Source organism: Podarcis melisellensis (genome assembly GCF_964234715.1).
Source record: "Podarcis melisellensis genome assembly, chromosome: 9".
NCBI lineage: Eukaryota > Metazoa > Chordata > Lepidosauria > Squamata > Lacertidae > Podarcis > Podarcis melisellensis.
This window is the reverse complement of record NC_138541.1, coordinates 3,736,966-3,764,340: the sequence shown is the minus strand read 5'-3', so window position 1 is coordinate 3,764,340 and position 27,375 is coordinate 3,736,966. Positions and strand designations below refer to the sequence as shown.

The window sequence follows — 27,375 nt, the reverse complement described above, 5'->3', positions numbered from 1 at the left end:
GGATGTAAACTGACCTCTTAATCCAGACCTGGTGAGAAGGCTAAAACGCTGCCCTTTCATGCTGGTTGGGTGACTCTGGGCCACTGGACAGACGGACCGTGCAGCAGGAATAGTAAGGGTATTTGACCACCACTACCACCATCCCCAGACCACTAGACCTCTGCTAAAAATACGTGGGCCCCCTCCAGTTCCAATGTACATGTCTTTTCCAACCTCTACGTCTCTTTGTTGCCGATTTTATCTTTGCTCAGCTGGGACTTTGCAGCAATCCAAAAACTTCTTAACAGATGCAGACCCAGGGCAGAGTTACGCACGACCTCAGCAGCGATCTTCCTTTCAGACCATATTTAACTCCCTGGAGAGTGTAATAATAAAATTTAAGGTCTTTTATAATAAATATACATAAATGTACCAACCAAGCACATACATAGATCAGCGCAGGAAGACCGACCTGAAACCATTTTGACTCCCAAACTGACCAAATGTTTTCTCTGCAAGGAGGTGAGGGACCCTTCCTATTGTCTCAGGAATTGGGAAATCACCATCTCAAAGGAATGGCCAGACTACCAGGAAAGGTAATCAGATAAGGCATTGTCAGATAACTTGGCAGACAGGAAAAACAACACCACTCAAATTTCTGTTGTAGACCACCTTTTCTGTGATGTAGTTATGATGTTTGTGGGGGGTGGTCTTGGGTTACACCCCTTCTGTGACGTATGTATGATGTATGGGGGTGGTCTTGAGCTCCAGGGCAGGGAATTTAAAATGTCTATATAAGGCCTTGTGCACCGTTGTTCTGGGTTCCTTCTCCTTTCCTGCATGTGAGGGGAGCACCCTGTTGCAACAGATAAATAAAGATCAGGCTTACTAGCTGCTTTGCTTCTCAGTATTCTCTGGTTGGCCTCTGTTATTCTCTCCTACCAATAGGGAACCCATGTAAGGACTCTATACAGGCTCTTGGATACCCCGTATGGGAAAAAGGGCAGATTTATTTTGTTTACAACAAGAGCAACCACCAGTTCTCTCCAGGCGAGTCTCACAAGTTGTACTAAAACAGTGTGTGATGCTCTACAGTGACTCCCTCCTCACTGCCACCTGCGTGTCACAGGTACTGAAAAGCAAGGTGGTTCTCCCGAGAGAAAAGTAAATGGAATATCCAAGGACGCTTTGCCGCAATATTCAAAGCCCATCCTTTACGGAAACCTCTGACGACGACACAAACCACAGGTGCAACAGGGGCTTCTGCAGTTTCTTTTAATTAGGAGTTGTATAAAACAAAACAAAACACAAAAATACCCCGCCCCGGTTTCAAACTGTTACAGCACACCCACAAAACAAGCTTCCCAGCATGGCGCAACACTGGCCGACTCCTGCAAGCGGGATTATTGGAGAAGGGGAGGCTTCTTGTGGCATGATTCCTTCTGTGCTTCCAGGAGGAAATTTAAATGTGGGGGGTGCGGGGAAACAGAGGAGAAGCCCCCAGATCCAGGTCCTTGGCTGGCTCTCTGAGCAATGCACTGCGGGGACAAGAACTCACCTTCCCCGGGCAAAAAAGACAAAGTCCGTAGGTGGGGTCAGTGCTATAAACGTACAAACCAGCCGAGGCGCTGGCAACAGGAGCACATCGTCACATGCCCTCTGAATCGCCACGTCTCAAAGAAGGACGTTGCGTCAACATGTAAAAAAATTAAGGCACCACAAAACACAAAAAAGGACCAACAGCTGCCTGGGTCAAACCTCTTGGTTATAGACAGACAGAATGGAAACAAAGCCCACGGACACCAAAGACCAGCTCTGTCTGAGAATCCACATGTTGCAAGTCCTTTGCCAGACCCCAGAAGAATTTCAATAGCGCTGGGAACGGACGGGACAGAACCTCCGGTAGGGGGTCTCGTCTCTCGGGTAGAAGCAAGGACGGCGCATGACGTAGCTGCCGTGGTGCCCACCGATGCGGCTCCTCCTGCGCTGGCGCCAGGAGCGCGGGGGGTTGTTCTCCTCGTCGTGGGAGGGGTAAGCAGGGAAGGGGCACGGGACGGGCGCGGAGTTGCCGCCCAGGTGGCGGAAGTCGTGAAGTGCTGCAGCTGGAGATGAAAAAGAAAGCGGGAGAAGGAAGGATTAAGGCCGTCGCAAGAGGCTGGCTGAATCAGGGCTCTCAAGCTCAGCATCCTTGGGGGGGTGGGGGAGGAACCAGATGCCTAAATGGGAAGCCGGCAAACAGGATCCCACCACAAGAGCACTTTCCCTTCCTGTTGTTTCCAGCAACTTAGAATTGGCATTTAGAAGCATGCAACATGGTCCGAAAATTACTTTATCTACTTCCCGCCCTCCCAGTTCCATGGTTTCCATATTTACCCTTGCATATTTCACATATAGGGATGTGGGTGGCGCTGTGGGTTAAACCACAGAGCCTAGGGCTTGCCGATCAAAAGGTCGGTGGTTCGAATGCCCACGACGGGGTGAGCTCCCATTGCTCGGTCCCTGCTCCTGCTGGCCACATGACCCAGAAGCTGAACGTCGGCTTCCTTGGCCAATAAAGTGAGATGAGCACCGCAACTCCCGAGTTGGCCACGACTGGACCTAATGGTCAGGGGTCCCTTTACTATTTCACATATACTGCTCAATGCATCCATTTTAACCTACTCATCTTAATAATGAACCTTGTTGCTCGTATTTCAAGTCCTGCTCGCATTTTCATCTTGCTATAGCAGTTCTTGAAATACTCCAATCCTCAAGGCTATTTTTTTGTCCTTTTGGTCTCTAACCTTTGCTGTTAATCTTGCCAATTCCCTATACTCCATCCTTTTTGATGCCCAATTGCCCCGTCTTCTTTTAAAGCCATCTAAAGTCGGTGGCTGTCGCTGTGGGAGGGAGTTCCACAGATTAACTGTGAACTCCGCAAAGAGGCCTTCCTATTTAACCTCTCCTGAAACTTCCAACACTCTCCTCCGTTGCACGTCCACCAGTTCCAATGTCAGGAAAGTGAGAGGAAAAACCTTTTCTGGGTCCGTGGGTAACTTTAAGAACCTCCATGCCTCTCACTTGCCTTTTCTCTGCACTAAAAAGTCCCGGACGCTGTAACTTTTCCTCAGTCCCTCCATCGCCCTGATCTGTTTCAGCAGCCTTTTTCTGAATCCTGCCTTCCTGTCCTATGGCCAAAATTGTACCAGCTGCTCTGCATCCCTGCCCAAATTCAGTGGTGAGGGCAGGTAGGTCTAATGTCAAGTCCACCTTGGGTGGGTACAGTGCCAGAACCCCAAAGGATTCTGGGAAGGGTGGGAGAATGAGCTGGATTGAGGACATACCATCCATGTGGGGCGTCAGGAAGTGGGGGTCCTCAAAGCTACGAAATCCAGAGACGGGTTCGGAGGGCCCCCAGTTGCTGGGAACGAGGACTGAGTCGTCGTAAAACTGGGGGACACAGGGGTAAAGCGGTGGGTGGGAGTCACGAGGGCCGGGGAGCAGTTGGGAAGCGCCAAGACGGGGCGGCAATGGCGGCACAGGTGTCCCTGGCGTATTCCACACAGGCTCTGCGGAACGAAGGGAGAGGGCCGTTCAAAGCTGTCATTGAAAGTCTACTCAGTATTGATCCAGAGTAGATTCCAACGTATAGTTATACATACACGTTGCAGGATGACCACAAAATAGACCAGAGGCAATTAATATTCCATCCAGCAGAGCTTGACTACTACTGAAGGCAAATGAGCATAATGGTCACAAATCCCATACATTCAGGATTGGCACTGTCCATAAGAAGTCCAGTTGCAGCAGACTTAACTTACAATAATGTATAATAAGACTAAAACCTTAACAGTGGTACCTTGCTTCTCAAACTTAATCCGTTCAACTCCCAGAAGCATTCGGAAACCAAGGCACGGCTTCTGATTGGCTGCAGGGTTTGCGGCGTTTGGGAGCCGATTTGTTCGGGAGCCAAGACGTTCGACAACCAAGGTACCACCGTATACAGAACACCACACCAGAAGGAAAGAGAGACAAAAAGAAAAAGTGAAACCCAGGCTCCTTCTAGCCCTATTATTATAGTCAATAAACACACAAGACTTAACCGGCTGTACGATTGAAAAAATAAGATATAATATCCATTGTATTGAATTGTAGATTTCAACAGAAGTAGTTCATAAAGTTCAATGAAAAAAGTAGAAGACCCAGTGGATCAGTTCATTCTCTAATCAGTTTATGCATAAGGTCCATAGATGTGACAGTGTCTATTCCACCTGTCTGTTCACAGAGTCCAACAATCCACACAAAAGGTTGTTGCAGTTCCACAGAATCCTTTCACGGAGTCTAAGACAAAGATTTCCAGAATATTAGCCTTGCTTCGCCGTCCTGGGCTTCATCAGTAGTACAAATGCAAATAAATACAATATCGTAATCTCACACATTTTTACAGCAAAAATAATATTAAAATATATACTTTTTTTGTTGAACTCTATAGGCTACTGCTGAAATCTACAATTCAATTCAATGAATAGTATATCTTATTTTTTCAAACATACAGCCAGTTACGTCTTTTGTGTTTACTGAATATGTTTCACGTAACCAGACGTTTGTTGTTGTTTTGCGCTTATTATTATAGTCAGCATGATCTTGACAGAAGAGATAACAGAACAGTTTAAGCCAGCTGTACTCAGCTTCTCTGAAGGAGTAACCCGAACATCACGAACCTTCTGCTTGCTTCTTTCACACAGAGAAGCTCCCAGAACCCTCTTGAATTAATTAGAATAGGTAAGATCTCTACACATCAGATCAATGCTTTCTGCACTAAGCAATGCAAACTGAAAATTGCATCCCAGACTCCTTGCCAACCTTCCTTCCCTGCAGTGGAAAGAATGAGAAGCGAGGTGGGATCCTGCCCACTCACCATCTGGGCTCCGGTGCCTGCTGGGCACCACCACGCGCCAGGCGTCCGCCACGTGCGTCAGAAGCAGGTTGGTGATCCTGCGATGCACCACATTGTTCCAGTGGACGCCATCCTTCACCCGGTTCCGCAGGTCGAAGCGGAAGTGGAAGTGGAGGTCCAGGACGTCGAAGAGGTGGAAGCCGGCCAAAGTGGCGCCGTAGAAGTTGCCCTCGATTATGTCATTGCGGAGGGTCTTGCTTAAGTGCTGCAGCTGGGAACAGAATGAAAAATGTAAAGGTAAAGGGACCCCTGACAGTTAGGTCCAGTCGCAGATGACTCTGGGGTTGCGGTGCTCATCTCGCTTTACTGGCCAAGGGAGCCGGCGTAAGGGCTTCCGGGTCATGTTGCCAGCATGACTAAGCCGCTTCTGGCGAACCAGAACAGCGCACGGAAACGCCGTTTACCTTCCCACCAGAGCGGTACTTATTTATCTACTTGCACTTTTGGGCATGCTTTTGAACTGCTAGGTTGGAAGGAGCAGGGACAGAGAAACGGGAGCTCACTCCATCGCAGGGATTCGAACCGCCAACCTTCTGATCGGCCAGCCCAAGAGGATCAGTGGTTTTAATAATAATAATAACAATAATAATAATAATAATATTTTTTTATTTATACCCCGCCCTTCCCAGTTCAGAAAACTGGGCTCAGGGTGGCTAACAACAAATTTAAAACACTTAATTGTAATACAACATAGAATAAAATACAGTATAAATTACAGTATAAAAGCATGGATAACAATAAAATTCAAAGTTCAAAATCAATTTGGGGGGAAGTCCATCCAATAAACATTAGATAATCCCCAGGGCTAGCTGGCTGAATTAGTCCTACTTGGGCCAGCAAGGAGGCCAGGGGAGAATTAGCTGTGGGGTCTCAGAGCAGGTGATCTCCATAAAAGGGGAGGGGGGGCGAGAGAAGGGAAATAAAAGATCAGGCTGAATTCAAATTAAAGGCCAGGCGGAATAGCTCTGTCTTACAGGCCCTGCGGAAGGAGGTTAAATCCTGCAGGGCCCTAGTCTCCCATATACTCCCATAGAGACTACCTTACACTGCATTTAAAACCAAAGTCGCATTTGGGTAGAAACTGTTTCTCAGACGGCTAGTCCTAGTCTTTATATATATATTTTTTATAATAATTTTTATTAGTTTTCTTAACATACAAAAGACAATACAGAACAAAACACATATATCAAAAACATACAACAGAATTTGACTTCCCCCATACCTCCCTTTCACCGCATCCTTATTTTACCATTTTCTTTTTTAACAACCCTTCAGTCAATTTTTTAATCAAGTCTCTTTTAGATTTACTTAAGATTAACATTTACAGCTATAATTCTTTGTTTCTTTCCCCTTAGCATCTTATCAGTCCATGATTTTACAATAATTTTTAAGATATATTTTAAATTTTCTCCAATCCTCCTCCACTGTCTCTTTCCTCTGGTCACGGATTCTGCCGGTCATCTCTGCCAGTCCCATATATTCAGTCACCTTCGTCTGCCATTCTTCCAGAGTAGGTAGTTCTTGCATCTTCCAATACTTTGCCAACAGGATTCTTGCTGCTGTAGTTGCATACATAAAGAATGTCCTATCTTTCTTTGGTACCAATTGGCCGACCATGCCCAAGAGAAAACCCTCCGGTTTCTTTACAAATGTCCACTTAAGGATTTTCTTAATTTCATTATAGATCATTTCCCAGTAGGCCTTAATCTTTGGGCAGGTCCACCAAAGATGGTAAAAAGTGCCTTCAGTCTCATTACACTTCCAACATTTATTATTGGGCAAATGGTAGATCTTTGCAAGCTTGACTGGGGTCATGTACCACCTATAGATCATTTTCATTATGTTCTCTTTCAAGGCACTACATGCCGTAAATTTAATACCGGTGGTCCATAACTGTTCCCAGTCCGCAAACATAATAACATGACCAATATCCTGTGCCCATTTAATCATAGCTGATTTCACCGTTTCATCCTGTGTGTTCCATTTCAGCAGCAAATTATACATTCTAGATAGATTCTTAGTATTGGGTTCTAGCAATTCTGTTTCTAACTTTGACCTCTCCTTCTGAAAACCAAGTTTCCTGTCTTGCTTAAATGTCTCATTTATCTGACGATAATGTAACCAATCTCGAACTTTATGCTTTAGCTTCTCAAAACTTTGAAGCTTCAACTTTTCACCATCTTGTTCTAAAATTTCACAATATTTAGGCCAGTTAGATTCCATGTTGAGTTTTTTCACTGCCTTAGCTTCCATTGGTGACAACCACCTGGGGGTTTTGCTTTCCAATAGATCTTTGTATCTAATCCAAACATTATACAGTGCTTTCCTGACAATATGGTTTTTAAAGCTTTTGTACACCTTTACCTTGTCATACCACAAATATGCATGCCAACCAAAACTATTGTCATATCCTTCCAGATCCAAAATGTCTGTATCCTCCAGAAGTAGCCATTGCTTCAACCAGCAAAATGCTGCTGATTCATAATAAAGTCTTAAGTCTGGCAGGGCGAAGCCCCCTCTATCTTTCGCATCGGTTAAAATCTTAAATTTTATTCTGGGCTTTTTGCCCTGCCAGACAAATTTAGATATATCTTTCTGCCACTTCTTGAAACAGTCCATTTTGTCTAGGATCTGCAACGTCTGAAACAAAAACAGCATTCTCGGCAATACATTCATCTTGATAACAGCAATTCGGCCTAACAAGGAAAGTTTCAGCCTAGACCATATATCTAGATCCTTCTTTACTTCTAACCAACATTTTTCATAGTTATCTTTAAATAAGTTCACATTTTTAGATGTTAAATTTACCCCCAGGTACTTGACCTTTTTTGCTATTTCCAACCCAGTTTCACTCTGAAACCTATCTTTTTCTTCCTTTGTTAAATTTTTTTTCCAACACCTTTGTTTTTTGTTTGTTTAATTTAAATCCTGCTACCTGACCAAATATCTCAATTAGTTCTAAAACTCTTTTGGTGCTAGCTTCTGGCTGTTGCAAGGTTAGCACTAAGTCATCTGCAAATGCCCTTAATTTATATTGTTTAGCTCCGACCTGTATTCCTTTAACCATCTGGTCCTTTCTAATCATATTTAACAAAACCTCCAGGACAGATATGAAAAGTAGAGGGGATATAGGGCATCCCTGTCATGTGCCTTTTTCTATTGGTATTTCGTCCATTACCACACTGTTCACAATTAGTTTAGCTCTTTGTTCAGAGTATACTGCACCTATACCATTTTCAAACCCTTGGCCTACCCCCATCCCCTGGAGATTCTTCTTCATAAAATTCCAAGAAATGTTGTCAAAGGCTTTCTCCACGTCCACAAAGATCAAAACTGCCTTTCTGTTAATGTCCACCTCCAGCAACTCCAAAATATCTATAATGTTCCTCACATTGTCTGACATGTGTCTCCCTGGGAGAAAGCCTGTTTGATTTTTATGAATCTCCTCTACCAATACTTTCTTAAATCTCTTTGCTAAAATGTCTGCAAATATTTTGTAATCCACATTTAATAATGATATCGGGCGGTAGTTCTTCACTTGAGTTTTCCCTTCCTCTGTTTTTGGTACAAGTGAGATGAATGCTTCTTTCCACGATTCGGGAGCCTTTTTCCCCTCTATTATTTGGTTGCATACTTCCTTCAATGGTTGTATTAACCATTCCTTGAGTGCTTTATAATATTTCGCAGTTAAGCCGTCTGGTCCTGGTGATTTCCCCAATTGCATATTCTGAATGGCACCCTCTATTTCTTGTTCTGTAATTTTCTCATTTAAAATCCTTTTGTTTTTTTCTGAAATCTTTGATAGTCCATATTTTTTAAGAAATTCCTCTGTCTCTTGTTCATTTATAGGCCCTTGTGCGTACAATTTCTTGAAGAAACTTTGAAAACAATTACTTATCTCATTTGGTTTAGTAATAAGTTTCCCATCTATTTCCAAGGATGTCACAGTATTCAACTTTTGTCTCTTTTTCAATTGCCATGACAGCAATTTCCCACATTTATCTGCCGATTCAAATGTCTTTTGCCTCATTTGCTTTATCTTCCATTCTATTTCTTGGTTCATCAGTTCCATATATTGCGTCTGGTAATATTTTATTTCTCTTAAAATCTCATGAGACTTTGGTTTAGATCTCAATTTCTTCTCTCCTTCTTTTATTTGTTTCAATATCTTTTCCTTCCTCTCATTTTGTTTTTTCCTCTTTATAGAATTCTGCTGAATTAGGAAACCGCGCATCACGGCCTTACTTGCGTCCCATACTATTCTTTTTTCCACCTCCGTTCTCATATTTATCTCAAAATAGTCCTTCACTGTTTTTTGGGCCTTTTGGTAGATTTCTTCATCTCTAAATAGGGTGTCATTCATTCTCCATCTAAAGGTTCCAGCTGTTGTTAATTTCATTTCCATCTTTACTGCATTATGGTCGGAGCAGGTTTTTGGGCAGATTTCTGTTTTTTTCACTCTTGGTGCCAGATTGCTAGAAATCCAGATTTGATTGATTCTGGTCCAGGTCATTTTTGCTTCAGAGAAGAAGGTTCCCTCTCTTTCCAGAGGGTTCCTTGTTCTCCAAATATCAATCAAGTCCATGGTATCAGTCAGTTCAAAGAAGGTCTTTGGTAGTCTCCCATCATTAGATATTACTTGTCTTTGCGCTTTGTCCATGTTTGTGGAGACAACTCCGTTCATATCGCCCATCATTATGATTTTAAAGTCCATAAAGTCCATTAAAGTCTCATGTAACTTCTTGAAGAACTCGGCCTTCCCCTCATTAGGTGCATAAACTCCTACAATCAAAATCTTTTCTCCTTGGATTTGAATTTCCACTGCCAAATATCTTCCTTGATCATCCTTAAAGATCATTTTTGGTTCCAATTTTTCCTTGACATAGATCACCACCCCTCTTTTCTTAACTTTATCTGAGGAAACAAATTCCAGTCCTAATCTCTTGTTTGTCAAAAGTTTTCTATGTATCCTGGCAATGTGAGTTTCTTGCAGATAGATTATGTCTAAATGTTCTTTCTTTAAAATATGAAACACTTGGCCCCTTTTTCGGGGATGGTTTAGACCATTGCAGTTCCAACTCAGAAGTTGCAGAGACATTTTTTGTTACTGGGTGTTTTTCCCCCCGACTGCTCCAAGTTCTTGTTCCTCGTCGGTCGGTGCTGGGTTCAATCCAAATGATAAGTTTACAATGTCCGGTATTTCCCTCTCCCTCACAGTTCCTTTCTGAAAATCCTCCAAGTTTCTCTCCAAAAAATGTTCTTTGTCTTGAATTGTTTTTATTTTAATTTTCTTCCCTTTGAAATTAAAGGACAACCCTTGTGGGAACTCCCACCTAAATGGGATGCTGTTTTGTTTCAATAAATCAACTAAGTCTTTAAATTGGGTTCTCACCTCCAAAAAATATCTAGGAATATATTTGAAGATCTGTATTTGGGCGTTTTTAATGACCAGTGCCTTCTGGAAATGTAGGTTCAATATTTTGTCTCTTTCTTCCTTAGATCTCAAAGTAATTAAACAATCCCTTGGTTTCTTGCCTTGCTTTCTGCCAATCCGGAAGGCTGTAGTTATTGTAAATTCCTCTTCTTCTCCTTCTAGCTCATCATTCCAAAATTCTTGGAACTTGTCTGTAAGAAATTCCCCAAGCTTGTCCTCTTCCTCCTCTGGTACCAATCTCAATTTCAAATTCTTGCCTTTCCTCTCCAGTTCCATAAGGGCCAAAGCTGCATCATGTTCATATACTTTCTTTGCAATAGGAACAAATTTCCCCTTAGTTTCCTCAGCAGTGCTCTTAGCGCTCTCAGCTATTTTCCTTGTCTCCGTACTTTCTTGAATGAAACGATTTATAGAGTCTGTATTAGATGATATTGCCGTTGTGTTCAAGTCCAGTCTTGCTGTCAGTTCTGTCAATTTCTTAGAATTCTCTGTAGACTGCTTAGTAAGTGCTTCTAAAGATTCATTTATTCTGAGCAGTGCCTGTGTCCTAGAATCCATTGATGCTGTTGTTGCTTTTTCCTGTGCAGCTGATGCTCCTGTTATAGAGCCTCTTTTCTTTTGAGCCTGCTTTGTTTTGGATCTTGTTGATATTTCATCCAGTGGATTGCTCATATCTCAAGGTCGTTCCCACAGGAATAGTTGCAAGTGGAAAATCCCACTATTTCTGCCTCAATGCAACTGTCTCTCTTTTAATCCTCTAGAGGGAGTAAGCTGTATCCAAACAGGAATAACAAAGAAACAAGGAAGCAAATAGCCATACAAAGTTCCAAAAGCGAAAGTCCAACTAAAATCCCTATTTTGTTGCAATTTAGGGTGTTACAATTTTTATCCACTAAAGTCCCATTATTTTGTTTCAGATAAATCTTACTTTGTATCCACAGTCTTTTTTTTGACAGTTCACTTCCAGGCGCTCACTGCTCAGGCAGCCTGGCCAGAGGCATCGGCAGTGGAGAGTTTCCCATTCAAAACTCCTTTCTTTAAACAGGTAAAATTAAGTCAATTTTCTTCCCCCCTTCTCCTGCTCATTGGGGGGGAGGTCCCCTTTCGATGTCAGGTTTAGCAAAATTTTAAAAGCATAAATACGTTCCCTTTAAGCACAGCTTACTCTTTTCGTTGCTCAGTCAATCATGCAGTTCCGGGAGGCAGACTTCCTTAATTTTTGCCTATCCCGTTTTCAGCCAAATCTTCTTAATTTTAAAGTCCCGTTCACTTTATTTGCCGTTCTTACTCACGGGTGTTGTTGCCAATCGGTAGTTTCAGGAAGGAATCGGCGCTCTCCGTCGATGGCGATGCGGCTTCGCTCCGTGAGCTGGGTTGCGATCCTCAGCACCGCGCTCACACCCGATGCCGCTCCGGAGCCTTTAAAAAGGCTCTTTCGCGATACCGGGGGGCGCAAAGGTGCCCACCGAATCTCCTTGTTCACAGGCTTCAGCGCCTGTGATTTTAGGGGTCCCCCGCTCGCCGTAGCGGGTCAGACCCGAACTCACGGAGCAGTCCTGCATCGGAGCTCGAAGCAAGGACCGCCATTAACGCTGGCGCCGACCGGAAGTCCTCTTTATAACCCTGGACCTTCTTCCAGAAGGCAGAAGCTGAAAGAGATCATTTCCGGGGTGCGCACTATCCTGCGCTATCTCTGCAGCTTTCTTATGGCACCTGGAAGCATAGATTTGACCCAAGGTGGGAAGAGTGCACCCAATTATTCTCTCTGCAGTCTTTACAACCCTGGACAGCATTGTTTTTCCCCTGACCATGGGAGCAGATTGTAGCCATCCTAGTCTGCTCTCACACTACAGTGGACCCCATCCCAGAACCCGGAAGCGCATTCCCACCTCCCCTTACCTCTGGAATAAGGAAGCCCCCTGTCACCCTGGGCCCTAGAGGCATGGTCATGTTCCAGATGACCAAGCAGGAGGCGGGGAGGACGGCGTCTAGCCGGTTGAAGACCGTCTCCAGGTTCTTGCGATATGTCTTCATGGAAGACGGCCCGTACCTGCTCAGAGAGGAGAGGAAAGCACCTGTGTCAGGCCACAGCGGAGACCCCTTGGCCAGGAGATTTCAGGGATCAGGCTGGGGAGTACCACGTTTATCTATCTATCATCTATCTATCTATCATCTATCTATCTATCTATCTATCTATCATCTATCTATCTATCATCTATCTATCTATCATCTATCTATCTATCTATCTATCTATCTATCTATCATCATCTATCTATCTATCTCTATCATCTATCTATCTATATCTTCTATCTATCTATCTATCTATCTATCTATCATCTATCATCTATCTAATCTATCTATTTATCTGTCATCTATCAGCTATCTATCTATCTATCTATCTATCTGTCATCTATCAGCTATCTATCTATCTATCATCTATCATCTATCTATCTATCTATCTATCTATCTATCTATCTATCTATCATCTATCTATCTATCTATCTATCATCTATCAACCTATCATCTATCTATCATTTTTTATTGCTTTTTCAATTTTTTTACAATTATATAACATCTTCCTTCCCTACTCCTTCTGGTTTTCTTATATCAGGGGTCAACAAACTTTTTCAGCAGGGGGTCGGTTCATTGTCCCTCAGACCTTGTTGGGGGCCAGACTATATTTTTTTTGGGGGGGGGGATGAACGAATTCCTATGCCCCACAAATAACCCAGAGATGCATTTTAAATAAAAGCACACATTCTACTCATGTAAAAACACCAGGCAAGCCCCACAAATATGTTCTATGTCATGTACTTTGATTTATTTTTTTTAGTTTCTTTTAGCTTTTTCCATTATTAGTATTATTAAGGATTTTTGTTTTGCAAGTTTGGTTGTTTATATTTATCTATATTTGTTTAAAGCAAAATAAAAGTATTTTTAAAAAAAGAATGAATTTGGAGGAATAGGAAGAGACCTCTTCGTCCCTGCTGTTACTGCTGGCAATTGCTATTCAGTGATTCCCCCCATGTTTCTAAAGAACTGCACTATTATATGGGTTTTCGCCCATCTGCCTTCTTGCAAAACGCTCTGTGGCTTATAGGGAAAGGGAGGAATATGCGTAATAGAATTGTGGAATCCCAGAGTTCATAGAATCATAGGATAGAATCATAGAATCATAGAGTTGGAAGAGACCACAAGGGCCATCGAGTCCAACCCCCTGCCAAGCAGGAAACACCATCAGAGCACTCCTGACATATGGTTGTCAAGCCTCTGCTTAAAGACCTCCAAAGAAGGAGACTCCACCACACTCCTTGGCAGCAAATTCCACTGTCGAAGAGCTCTTACTGTCAGGAAGTTCTTCCTAATGTTTAGGTGGAATCTTCTTTCTTGTAGTTTGGATCCATTGCTCCGTGTCTGCTTCTCTGGAGCAGCAGAAAACAACCTTTCTCCCTCCTCTATGTGACATCCTTTTATATATTGGAACATGGCTATCCTATCACCCCTTAACCTCCTCTTCTCCAGGCTAAACATGCCCAGCTCCCTTAGCCGTTCCTCATAAGGCATCGTTTCCAGGCCTTTGACCATTTTGGTTGCCCTCCTCTGGACACGTTCCAGTTTGTCAGTGTCCTTCTTGAACTGTGGTGCCCAGAACTGGACACAGTACTCCAGGTGAGGTCTGACCAGAGCAGAATACAGTGGCACTATTACTTCCCTTGATCTAGATGCTATACTCCTATTGATGCAGCCCAGAATTGCATTGGCTTTTTTAGCTGCCGCGTCACACTGTTGGCTCATGTCAAGTTTGTGGTCAACCAAGACTCCTAGATCCTTTTCACATGTTGAAAGGGACCTCGAGGGTCATCTATTCCAAACCCCTGCAACGCAGGAACATAGCTGTCAACTTTTCCCTTTTCTTGCGAGGAATCCTATTTGGAATAAGGGAATTTCCCTTTAAAAAAGGGAAACGTTGACAGCTATGCGCAGGAATCTTCTGTGGCTTGAACCCACAACCCAGAGATTAAGATTCTCAAGCTCTACCGACTGAGCTATCCCAGCATGCACCACCTACAATAACATCGCAATAAACGCGACTCTGCCGGCGGGTCCACAGGCCTACCTAGAAACGTCCCAGACGCAGGAGTTGAGGACCAAAATGTCCGGTTGCGGTCCGGCTTGGAAATCTTCCAGAATGCTCTCCACATACTCTGAGTAGACGCGCGTGAGGAAGTAGAAGCGGACGAGGTGGTGGCCGGTGCGATACTGGCGCACCTCGCGGTAACGGGTGCCGTTGTGGAGGGAGCCCAGCACCCCTCCTTCCACCAGGTGGTCGTCTTCAAAGCGCAGCTCCCCCTGCAGATGGGGGCGAAGGGGAGACAGAAAGCAGTCAGAAGATTGTGGGGCCGGTTGGATATAACATACAGCTTAAAGAATGGGAGAGATTCGTGCTGGGAATTGTAGCTCCATAAGGGACAAGCTAGGGACGCGGGTGGCACTGTGGGTTAAACCAGAGAGCCTAGGACTTGCCAATCAGAAGGTTGGCGGTTCGAATCCCCACGACGGGGTGAGCTCCCGTTGCTCGGTCCCAGCTCCTGCCAACCTAGCAGTTTGAAATCACACCAGTGCAAGTATATAAATAGGTACCACTCCGGCAGGAAGGTAAAAGGCGTTTCCGTGCGCTGCTCTGGTTCGCCAGAAGCGGCTTAGTCATGCTAGCCACATGACCCGAAAGCTGTACGCCGGCTCCCTCGGCCAGTAAAGCGAGATGAGCACTGCAACCCCAGACTCGTCTACAACTGGACCTAACTATCAGGGGTCCCTTTACCTTTAAGGGACAAGCTACAGTTCCCAGGATTCCTTACAAAAAGTAAAGTGCTTTAAATGTGTAGGTGTGATCTTTGTCTGGATTCCAATATTTCTTGGTGGTGTTTAACTGGAGAAGTAAGGACGGCAACTGATTGACCTCTCGAGGAGCTTACTAATGCAATGACTTGTCCCATCTGCCTGGGATATTTCAAAGATCCAGTCGGTCCTGTATACCTGAATGAGTGTCTCCACCTCCATCGTTCTGCCCAGACACTGAGGTCCAGCTCCGAGGGCCTTCTGGCGGTTCCCTCCTTGCGAGAAGCCAAGTTACAGGGAACCAGGCAGAGGGCCTTCTCGGTAGTGGCACCCGCCCTGTGGAACACTCTCCCACCAGATGTCAAAGAGAACAACAACTACCAGACTTTTAGAAGACATCTGAAGGCAGCACTGTTTAGGGAAGCTTTTAGTGTTTAATAGGTTACTGTATTTTAGTGTTTTGTTGAAACCCAGCCAGGTGGGCGGGGTATAAATAAATTATTATTATTTATCATTTATTTATTTTTTATTTTATTATTATTATTATTATTATCATCATCATCCTGTGATGTTGGACTGCAGGCATAATTTCTGCAAAGCCTGCATTGTCCAGTCCTGGCCTGAATCTGAGGGAACCTCTGCGTGCCCCGAGTGCAGTAGACTGTATCAGCCAGTGGAGAGCAGGCCAAACTAGCAACTGGCAAAAGTGGTCCAGCTTGCCAAGCTGTGGGTGGAGAGAGACCCAGAAAGGAGAAGGGAGGTGTGTAAAAGGCATCAGAAGCCCCCAAAGTTCTTTTGTAAGGATGATGAAGCCCCCCTCTGTATGGTGTGTATACGGACTGTTATGTACTGAGTTGAATAGGATCCAAAATGCAGCAGTCTGATTGGCACTAGAACAATAGGATTCAGAATGAAGCAGTCTGATTGGTCCTAGAACAATCGGATCCAGAATGCAGCAGTCTGATTGGTCCTAGAACAACATGATCCAGAATGCAGCAGTCTGATTGGTCCTAGAACAACATGATCCAGAATGCAGCAGTCTGATTGGCACTAGAACAATAGGATTCAGAATGAAGCAGTCTGATTGGTCCTAGAACAATAGGATCCAGAATGCAGCAGTCTGATTGGTCCTAGAACAACATGATCCAGAATGCAGCAGTCTGATTGGCACTAGAACAATAGGATTCAGAATGAAGCAGTCTGATTGGTCCCAGAACAATAGGATCCAGAATGCAGCAGTCTGATTGGTCCACAGGAGCCACCCAATCCAGCTCCAGGTGGAAGTGAATCCGCAACCTCATTGGCCTACAGGAGACACCCGGAATTAGTCAATCACGTGGGGCCCATTGTGTAAATAATGTATATAAAGCAGACATTCTGGGGGAACTTCCATTCCTCCTCACCACTATGAGCTGAATAAAGAGCATGAAATCCACTCTCGACTCCAAGTATATTTCATGGACCAAGGCGCACAGTGGCCATAAGGTAGCCCTGTTGAAGGAGGTTGCCTGGGAGCTCAAGGAGAAAACCAAAGCCCAGCTGAAGGCTATGGAGGAAGAAAGGAAGAACCGTGAGGGCTGCAAAATTACTCAAGAGCCGGGAAGTTCAGAACGGCTGAAAATGTGACTGAACCCAGGCATAGCACCCAATCCCCTGTCACTCTGTCTGAGGACCCTAAGGGCGTGAGACGCAAGGCGTAAAAGATTTGGAACCTGTCTGTCCATCCTCTGATGTGGTACAAAACAAAAGGTATCCAACTACCACGAGCATCAGTCTGAAGACAAGTGTGAGAGTCCTGGGAAACTTTAGCCCCATCCCATAATTCAATGTGCATGTTCAGTCACTGGGGGGGGGGGGGAGATGGCAGGCTCCACCCCCCACCTGTAAACTTGCATTTGAAGTCCCATGGAAAATTCCCACGTAGAGGGATCTGTTCAGGAATTCAAATTTACATTGTTGCTGTTTAGTCGTGTCCGACTCTTCGTGACCCCCTGGACCAGAGCACGCCAGGCACTCCTGTCTTCCACTGCCTCCCGCAGTTTGGTCAAACCCATGCTGGTTGCTTTGAGAACACTGTCCAACAATCTCATCCTCTGTCGTCCCCTTCTCCTTGTGCCCTCCATCTTTCCCAACATCAGGGTCTTTCCCAGGGAGTCTTCTCTTCTCATGAGGTGGCCAAAGTCTTGGAGCCTCAGCTTCAGAATCCGTCCTTCCAGTGAGCACTCAGGGCTGATTTCCTTCAGAATGGAGAGGTTTGATCTTCTTGCAGTCCATGGGACTCTCAAGAGTCTCCTCCAGCACCACAATTCAAAAGCATCCATTCTTTGCCAATCAGCCTTCTTTATGGTCCAGCTCTCACTTCCATACATCACTACTGGTAAAACCATAGCTTAAACTATATGGGCCTGCTTCTGTTGAGGAAGCCTTGATACTCATCTTTACCTAGTTGATTCTAGGATCTCAAATTCCTTCTAAACTAACACTTTTGCCCAGGTAGAAGACTGTTTTTTTTCTGGACTTTGAGAGGATCTATTAGAACTTTAATTTCAGCCTTGTTTTGTGAGGTTTGTTGGATCCCTAAAATAAACTGTTGGAAACAATTCTTTAACATACCTCAGGCAGTGAGTAAATATACACCTGAGGTACCAGAGTCCTTGACTTACAATGGTTCCTTGATACAGATAGGTAGTATCTGAAGAAGTGTGCATGCACACGAAAGCTCATACCAATAACTAACTTAGTTGGTCTTTAAGGTGCTACTGGAAGGAATTTTTTTGTTTTGACAATGGTTCCTTGAGTGAACTGATAAGTGTTATAATGCCATCTCACCCATCTTGCATTTTTATGTGCTCATCAGATATTCTGATCAAGTGGTATCTCTTTGCTGAGGTTTGTTCTGATATATTTTTGGAGTGGGGTGGGGGTTGGTTACATATGAGTACTGGAAAAATAAAAATAAAGCTTTTAACAAAAAAAAATGGGAGAGGTTGTGGAAAGAAAGAATAAAATTCACAGCTTGTAATGCCTTAAAAGAGAATATGATGAAAATGATGTATAGATGGTATATTACACCTGTGAAATTAGCTAAAATGTATAAGATAAATAATAAATGGTGGAAATGTAAAGAAAAAGAAAAAACATTTCATCATATGTGGCGGGAATGTACGAAAGTAAAGAACTTCTGGGAAATGATAATGAGTTGAAAAAGATGTTGAAATATACATTTTTGAAAAAACCCAAAAGCATTTTTACTTGGTACAGTATTATAGGTAAGGATATTAACAGACAAGACGTTAAATTGTTTTTATATGCAACAACAGCGGCAAGAGTATTGTTAGCCCAGAAATGGAAGCAAGAAGAAATTCTGACGAAAGAAGAATGACAGACGAAATTAATGAACTATGCAGAATTAGATAAAATGACAGGAAGGATTCGAAACCTGCGGGACCAGAGATTTACAGAAGATTGGAAGAAATATACGAACTATTTGAAGAGCATCTGTAATCAACAAATTGCGCTAGTAAAACTACAAGAAGTTTTGTAAGGAGAAATATACAAAGTGCTACAAAGCAGAGAGAGATATGAAATTTAAATGTAATAGTTAAAGTAAGAAATGTAAATAAAGTGAATAGATTGGAAAAATTTCAGATGTGACTGATGGAAGTCAAAAAATGGTATAAGATATAAAAGTATGTTTAATTATTGTTGAAAATGATACGTTAAAAAATTTATATATATATATATATATATATATATATATATATATATATATATATATATGAAGATTGTGGGGTTGGGGCGCAAGATGGCAGCGGTGGCGGTGCTACAGGTGGCGTCTCGTCAGATCTTCCGCATACCACATGTTGGACAAGTAAGGGGTTATTATGTTGACTGGAGGATGGTACACCTTGGTTTCTGAACATTTCGGAAGTCAAATGAACTTCCAGAACTGAGTAAGTTTGGTGCTTTTGTTTTTGGTCTATTTTGCACTTTTGCTTTTTGAGGCTTTCTCGGTTCATTTGTTTTTGTAATGGTGTGGAACCCAGTTCAGCTAGTAATCATCAGGCCAATCGCCCACCTGGTCCAGCATCCTATTCTTGAAGCGGCTGACCAGATGAAGACATAGGCAAACTCAGCCCTCCAGATGTTTTGGTACTACAACTCTCATCATCCCTAGCTAACAGGACCAGTGGTCGGGGATGATGGGAGTTATAGTCCCAAAACATTTGGAGGGCCAAGTTTGCCTATGCCTGCCCCAATGCAGATAATTACAATAAGAAAAGCACCATTCAGTAGAAGCAGTCAGTTCCCTGTTGGAACAAAGTCTTTGCCTGATGGCGGAAGGACGGCGAGGAGGGAGCCAGTCTGGCTTCTCTGGGAAAAGAGTTCCAAAGACTGGAAGGAGCCACTACAGAGAAGGCCCTGCCCCGTGTCCCCACCAAGCCTGCCTGTGAAGGTGCCAGGACCGAGAGAAGGGCCTCTCACAAAGATCTCCAGACCTGGGCAGATTTGTACGAGGGGATACGGCAGGCGTCACCTCCTCACCCCCATCCCCTGGTGTGGAACGGCCTCCATTGGCTACCTTTGACTTCAGCTGGGAAGCCGTAAGCAAGGAGTCGCTCTGCAGCAGCTGGACCAGATCCTTGTACACACATCGCTGGACTGCAAGAGGAGGAGGAAACACAACAAGGAGGGAGAATTAGCCCCCGCCTTTACCTTCCCTCCGGGACGCGGGTGGCGCTATGGGTTAAACCACAGAGCCTAGGACTTGCCGATCAGAAGGTCGGCGGTTCGAATCCCCGCGACGGGGTGAGCTCCCGTTGCTCAGTCCCTGCTCCTGCCAACCTAGCAGTTCGAAAGCACGTCCAAGTGCAAGTAGATAAATAGGTACCGCTCTGGTGGGAAGGTAAACGGAGTTTCCATGCGCTGCTCTGGTTCGTCAGAAGCGGCTTAGTCGTGCTGGCCACATGACCCGGACGCTGTACGCCGGTTCCCTCGGCCAATAAAGCAAGATGAGCGCCGCAACCCCAGAGTCAGCCACGACTGGACCAAATGGTCAGGGGTCCCTTTACCCTTTACCTTACCTTACCTTCTCCTCTGATCCAAGTACAGGAGAGGTGCTGCACATGCAAACATAAGATGCGCCTCCTGGATCAGGCCCATGGCCCATCTAGTCTAGTATCACACAGCAGCCGAGCAGATGCCCCAGTGGGAACCCCCTGAGCAGGATCCGAACACAAGATCCCTCTCCCCTCCTGTGGTTTCCAGCAACTGAAATTCAGAAGCATCGCTGCCTCCGACTGTGGACGGCAGAGTGTAGCCATCCTGGCTAATAGCCACGTATAGTTCTCTCCTCCTCCATGAATTTGCCCAATCCTCTTCCTCCCTCCTGTGGCAGGGAGTTCCAGAGTTTAACAACACACCGCGCAATGGACTGTCTTTTTCATCTGCCCTGAATCCGCTTCGCTGGATGTCCACCAGTGTTACGAGACAGGGAGAGAAGATTTCCTCTCTCTCCCCCTTTCTCCATTCCACCCTTCCTGGCAGAAGCTGAACGGGGTCCCCAGAGTTCATCTAGCCCAACCCTCCTGCCTGACCTCCTCCAGAAGAACTGACGCACTCACTTGAGTCACCCAGGATGACCACAAACTTATTGTGCAGGAGCTGGTGAGCCTCTTTCGAACTGAACGTCGGCATGGTTCGAGTCTTCCGGCCGAGAGTAGCCTTGAGCCTGCCGGAGAAGAGAAAGACTCGCCCGCCCAGATTGCACTGGTACAATCTACCAGCTCCACCTGGCAGCTTCTGATGTCCCAGCGATCGTAATACGTGGCTGGAGGGCTGCCTTTGACCTGGCAGGTTATGAGAAGTGCAGGCCTGTGTGAATCAAAGGGGAATGGAGGGGGGTTATTGGAGTCATAGAATAGTAGAGTTGGAAGGGACCATGGGGCCATCTAGACCAACCCCCTGGAGTGAAGAAGGTTGTTGCTTTTATTCGGCCTTTTATCAGGGGGTTTGGGCTGGGTGTTCATTAGTATGTGGATGATACCCAGCTCTACCTCTCCTTCAAATCAGAACCAGTGAAGGCGGGGAAGGTCCTGTGTGAGTGTCTGGAGGCGGTTGGAAGATGGATGGCGGCTAACAGATTGAGGCTGAATCCTGACAAGACAGAAGTACTGTTTTGGGGGATGGGGTAGGTGGGTGTGGGGGACTCCCTGGTCCTGAATGGGGTAACTGTGCCCCTGAAGGACCAGGTGTGCAGCCTGGGAGTCATTCTGGACTCACAGCTGTCCATGGAGGCACAGGTCAATTCTGTGTCCAGGGCAGCTGTCTACCAGCTCCATCTGGTACACAGGATGAGACCCTCCCTGCCTGCAGACTCTCGCCAGAGTGGTGCATGCTCTGGTTATCTCCCGCTTGCACTACTGCAATGCGCTCTACGTGGGGCTACCTTTGAAAGTGACCTGGAAACTGCAATTAATCCAGAATGTGGCAGCCAGACTGGTGACTGAGAGCGGCCGCTGAGACCATATCACACCGGTCTTGAAAGACCTACACTGGCTCGCAGTACGTTTCCGACCACAATTCAAAGTGTTGGTGCTGACCTTTAAAGCCCTAAACGGCCTCAGTCCTGTATACCTGAAGGAGCGTCTCCACCTCCATCGTTCTGCTCGGACACTGAGGTCCAGCTCCAAGGGCCTTCTGGCGGTTCCCTCACTGTGAGAAGCGATGTTACAGGGAACCAGACAGAGGGCCTTCTTGGTAGTGGCGCCCACCCTGTGGAACCCCCTCCCTTCAGATGTCAAGGAAATAAGCAGCTATCTTATCTTTAAAAGACATCTGAAGGCAGCCCTGTTTAGGGAAGTTTTTAATATTTAATGCTGTATTGTTTTAAACACTCGATTGGAAGCCGCCCAGAGTGGCTGGGGAAACTCAGCCAGATGGACGGGGTATAAATAATAAATGTTTATTATTTTATTATTACTACTATTACAATCCCCCACCCCAAAGTCCCTGGAAGGCCGCAGAAACAAAACTCTGCGGAGGGGAAAGGAAGGGGGAATCGGCACAGCCAGAGAGGGCCTGCCCAACGGAAGCTGCCCAACCGTGGATCTGAGGCCACACCAATTTGGCTCACGCGGTGTTGCACCCTGAAAAGCACGAGAAAGAACTAGGGAACTTACCTTCAGGCCTGGGTCCAACTAGGAGTACGTGGAGATTTCTGGGCCACCGTTTAAAAACCTCTGCCTTGGTCCATCGTTAATTCCCTTTCCATTGTGAACGTTCTGCTTCTTGCATACTAGGAAGAGCGAATTGTTTTAAGGGAAAGTTAGTCATGCCAGGTAGTTGAGATCATAGAATGGCAGCGTTGGGAGGGACCTCTGAAGGCCATCTGGTCCAACTGCGAGAACCCCAGAGTCGAAATGCCTTTTACGAAAACCCACGAAACATGCAGACAAAATGCAGCTACAGAAATGCAAACCAAGCCTGGGGAGCTCACCCCCTCTCTGCCAGCAACTCCTCCAAGAAAGTTCAGGGTGGGAAATGTAAGGATTTCCTAATTTTGCACGCACAACAACTCTGTGAAGTAGGTCAGGCTGCGAGACAGAGACTCATCAAGGTCTCTTCTTTTTAAGTGCAAGGTCTACACCATGGGTAAGCAAACTAAGGCCCGGGGGCCGGATACGGCCCAATCGCCTTCTAAATCCGGCCCGCGGACGGTCTGGGAATTAGTATGTTTTTACATGAGTAGAATGTGTCCTTTTATTTAAAATGCATCTCTGGGTTGTTTGTGGGGCATAGGAATTTGTCCCCCCCCCCAAAAAAAAATATAGTCCGGCCCCCCACAAGGTCTGAGGGACAGTGGACCGGCCCCCTGCTGAAAAAGTTTGCTGACCCCTGGTCTACACCCTAACAGCCAAGGAAGGCTTTTACGCTTATTTGTTGGGATTTTACACTCAAATTTCAGAGCCATGAAATGTACCCGACAATTTGAAGTGATCTCTGGCCTCTCTTTCTCGTCCGCTCTTTGTCAACTGGGGTCAGAGCCCAGCAAGCACTCAGGAGAGTGCTGCAAGTACTTACTTGAGGTGCATGAAAAGGAGGCCCCAATCCACTGGAATCCAAAGAGTCAAACAGCAGGAGCTCTTGCTTGCATTTAAAAGCAACTGTCAGGCAAGCAGAATTGGCTCCTCAGCTTTATCCCAGGTGGGATATAAATGCCCCGCCCTTAATTTGCAGTGAAAAGGGGCAGATCCGAGACACAGGCACCGAAAATGGCCGCAATACACAAGGCACTTGTTCAGGAGTAACCCAATTCATCTTGTTGGGGCTTCTCTCGGGGAGAGCAAACTGAGGACTGAGGCTACCCAAAGCCAAAAATCACAGCCCCAATCTTCCGTTTACTGGAGAGTAAGCCCTCTACCCTCTATCTAAGGGGACGACAGAGGATGAGATGGTTGGATAGTGCTCTCGAAGCTACCAGCATGAGTTTGACCAAACTGCGGAAGGCGGTGGAAGACAGGAGTGCCTGGCGTGCTCTGGTCCATGGGGTCACGAAGAGTTGGACACGACTAAATGACTGAACAACAACAACAAGCCCTCTACCAAACTCAGCAGGTCTTACTTCTGAGTAGCTCAGATCCACACTAAACATTTAAAATAATCTTAGCCAACAGACAGTAGCAATATATGAAACAACACAGTTCTTATAACTAACATCCTTTGTACTCCCAATGATGTGAACGATTGTAAAACTTGTAAAACAAGAAATTAAAAATGAATTCCAATTAGTCACTGTATAAATATAGTACTTATATTTAGTACTTATATAGTGCTGTAAGTCTAATTGCAAGGTTCAGTCTAATTCTGCCAAGAAGTTTCCTTTTATATTGTAATTTTTAAAGTATTCTGTTTGTTTGTCAATTTATAGTTTGTTTATAGTTTATTTAATTGTATGGTTGTCTGTTGGTTTGTTTGCTTTCCTGGAATAAATGTATCTATTTTAAAACAATAAAGTACAAAAAAAACTTAGCCATGACTTCCCCTATAGAATACCGGAACTACGGTTTGCTTAAGAGTCTCCTTGACCTCACAGAGCTACAATTTCATCTCTCTGTTAATTATCCTTAAGACATTTAAAACTGCTTTTAACAGTTAGTTTTAATAGTCCTTGTAATCCGCCCAGTGGTTTTATTCCAATCAAGCGGTGTATATTTTTTTGTTAAATCGATTTTTTAAAAAATGCGTGTGATGGAGAACTTTTTTTAACAATTTCCACCTGGACGCCCTGCTAGGTTCCTAGACTGGAGGGATTTCTCCCAGAAACTTTTAAAGGATGGGGCTCCAAGGTAAAAGGTAAAGGGTAAAGGTACCCCTGCCCGTACGGGCCAGTCTTGCCAGACTCTGGGGTTGTGCGCCCATCTCACTTAAGAGGCCGGGGGCCAGCGCTGTCCGGAGACACTTCCGGGTCACGTGGCCAGCGTGACAAGCTGTATCTGGTGAGCCAGCGCAGCACACGGAACGCCGTTTACCTTCCCGCTGGTAAGCGGTCCCTATTTATCTACTTGCACCCAGGGGTGCTTTCGAACCGCTAGGTTGGCAGGCGCTGGGACTGAGCAACGGGAGCGCACCCCGCTGCGGGGATTCGAACTGTCGACCATGTGATCGGCAAGTCCTAGGCGCTGAGGTTTTACCCACAGCGCCAAAGGTGGGGCTTTGCTAAAACACAAATGGGCAAACTCAAAAACAAGGAGGCTGCAAAGAACCACATCCAAAGCAACGTTTCTTGTACACTTCCAGATTACAGTGGTACCTCAGGTTAAGTACTTAATTTGTTCCGGAGGTCCGTTCGTAACCTGAAACTGTTCTTAACCTGAAGCACCACTTTAGCTAATGGGGCCTCCTGCTGCTGCCACGCTGCTGGAGAACGATTTCTGTTCTCATCCTGAAGCAAAGTTCTTAACATGAAGCACTATTTCTGGGTTAGCGGAGTCTGTAACCTGAAGCGTATGTAATAATAATAATAATAATAATAATAATAATAATTTATTTATACCCCGCCCATCTGGCTGGGCCTCCCCAGCCACTCTGGGCGGCTTCCATAAAAACCAAAAATACAGTAAAATATCACACGTTAAAAACTTCCTTAAGATGTCTTCTGAATGTCAGGTAGTTGTTTATCGCTTTGACATCTGCTGGAAGGGCGTTCCACAGGGTGGGCGCCACTACCGAGAAGACCCTCTGCCTGGTTCCCTGTAGCTTCGCTTCTCGCAATGAGGGAACCGCCAGAAGGCCCTCGGCGCTGGACCTCAGCGTCCGGGCAGAATGATGGGGGTGGAGACACTCCTTCAGGTATACTGGACTGAGGCCGTTTAGGGCTTTAAAGGTCAGCACCAACACTTTGAATTGTAACCTGAAGCGTATGTAACCCGAGGTACCACTGTATATGTGCCAGTTCATTCCACCAATCAGAGGATCACAAGTTTTTTTTTAGCTTTGCCCAAAGTTGTTTGCCCTTTTTGAGCTAGGAATCAGCAAAAACCACACAGCCAATGTCTTAAGTCCAGATTTTCCTGGAGATTTAGCCAATTTCCACCTGGACGCCCTGCTAGGATGCCATTTAAAAGACAATATGCGTAATATATTGAATATAATTGAATACTTAGAAACCAAGATAAATAAACAAGCTGCACTAATTTTTATAGACGCAGAGAAGGCGTTTGATCATGTGTCTTGGTTCTTTATGAAAAAGAATCTAGAAAATGGGTCTAGGCATAAACTTTTTAAGAAGTATAGAGGCAATTTATAAAGATCAAAATGCGAAACTTATAGTAAATAACAGATTGGCAGAGAGTTTTCAAATCACAAAGGGCACAAGGCAAGGGTGCCCACTGTCGCCTCTATCGTTCATATCAACACTTGAAGTGCTATTACAAAACATAAGAGAGACAGAAAAAATTACAGGAATAAAATGCAGGGTAAAAGAAGAATATAAAGTCAAAGTGTTCGCTGATGATATAGTCTTAACATTACAGGAACTACAATCCTCAGCGGTGGAAGTGTTAAAAGTAATTGAAGAATTCGGATCAATGGCAGGACTTAATAAAAACAAAACAAAGCAAAAATGATGGTTAAAAAATATGAATGTGGAACAATCGGATCAGTTACAAATTAAAACAGAAATAACAGTGGTAAAGAAAAGAAAATACTTGGGTGTCTGGCTGTCCCCGAAAAATACTAACCTATTGAAGGATAACTACACAATAACATGGAAAGAAGTAAAAACAAATTTCCACCTGGACGCTTCTCTGGATTCTAACAGTTTAATACTTACAGTACAGTAAGGAAAAGCAGATAGTTCTGTACTGTAAAAGGCAGTTGCGGGGCTTTTTGAGCTTGGCTAGGCCACACAGACTTGAAATAAAACGGAATCATCCCCCAAAAAAGAGTTTTATGAAATGATTGTTTCCTCCAACACATGCAAGGATTGCAACCTGTTAGGCAAGCAGCTGCACAGGCTCCCTGCAGGAGGAGCACAGCAACCCCTATTTGGGCTACTCTAGAAGTAACAGGGCAACCCAATTCATAAGGTTTTCCTTCCAGAGTTATGGCTCAGAGGTTCATTTTGCTGCAACGTTTAGCTTATTTGTCTTGGTTGCTGCTGCTTTGTTAACAGAGTTTTATGGGTTGCAATTGTTCTATTGCTGATTTGTTCATGATTTCGTATTGCGCTATTGTTATTTACTGTTTGTAAGTCGCTTTGGGATTCATTCAATCAATCAATCAATCAATCAATCAATCAATCAATCTCCCCACCGACCATACTTCCTCTCCCCCCTGCTTTGCTAAGAATCCCCTCCGGCTCTTACAGGCCACTTACCGATGTTAGCAGCCCTTGCAATTGCAGCCTGCAGCTCCTGAGCACGTGCAAAGGGCAAACCGCTCCCCCCCAAAACGCCCCCATGGGGACTTCAGCGCCCCCTGCTGGCCGCGTTTATTATGGCACTTAAGGAACGCGCTTTGGGAATCTCCATGGTCTTAAAGGAGCCGCGCTCCGGGTCAAGGTCAAGGAAATGGGTCCATTTACAAATAAAGCTGTATTCGATGAATGAAAGGACATATAGAGAGCCACAGGGAGGGGGGATTCTCCACCCACCATATTTGAGACCCCCACCAGGTTTGCCAAAGG

General features: G+C 44.9%; 1 protein-coding gene across 3 annotated transcripts; it reads right to left on the bottom strand.

The window, feature by feature from the left end:
• Nucleotides 1-1,240: 1,240 nt before the first annotated feature.
• LOC309377625 (PC-esterase domain-containing protein 1A-like) lies at nt 1,241-27,143 on the bottom strand. Of its 3 annotated transcripts, XM_081925178.1 has the most exons (9): nt 27,067-27,143; nt 22,370-22,485; nt 20,813-21,062; nt 19,771-19,850; nt 14,467-14,699; nt 12,249-12,399; nt 4,877-5,126; nt 3,303-3,527; nt 1,241-2,081 (listed from the first exon to the last, which is right to left on the bottom strand). In XM_081925178.1, exons 3-9 carry the CDS (start codon nt 20,883-20,885, stop codon nt 1,846-1,848), a joined length of 1,248 nt encoding a protein of 415 aa, XP_081781304.1. In that variant the 5' UTR covers nt 20,886-21,062; nt 22,370-22,485; nt 27,067-27,143; the 3' UTR covers nt 1,241-1,845. The 3 variants fall into 3 exon arrangements, with proteins under 3 accessions (XP_081781304.1, XP_081781305.1, XP_081781306.1); XM_081925179.1 differs by lacking the exon at nt 22,370-22,485 and having other exon boundaries at nt 20,813-21,026; nt 27,067-27,128; XM_081925180.1 differs by lacking the exons at nt 22,370-22,485; nt 27,067-27,143 and adding an exon at nt 23,271-23,578 and having other exon boundaries at nt 20,813-21,026.
• Nucleotides 27,144-27,375: the final 232 nt, after the last annotated feature.

Excerpts from the sequence above, each read along its gene's own strand:
- LOC309377625 (XM_081925178.1), bottom strand. The coding sequence starts at position 20,885 with ATGCCGACGTTCAGTTCGAAAGAGGCTCACCAGCTCCTGCACAATAAG. Across the intron at positions 14,700-19,770 it reads CTTCCCAGCTGAAGTCAAAG|GGGGAGCTGCGCTTTGAAGA; the intron begins GTAGCCAATGGA and ends CCCCATCTGCAG. Across the intron at positions 2,082-3,302 it reads CCTGACGCCCCACATGGATG|CTGCAGCACTTCACGACTTC; the intron begins GTATGTCCTCAA and ends TTTCATCTCCAG.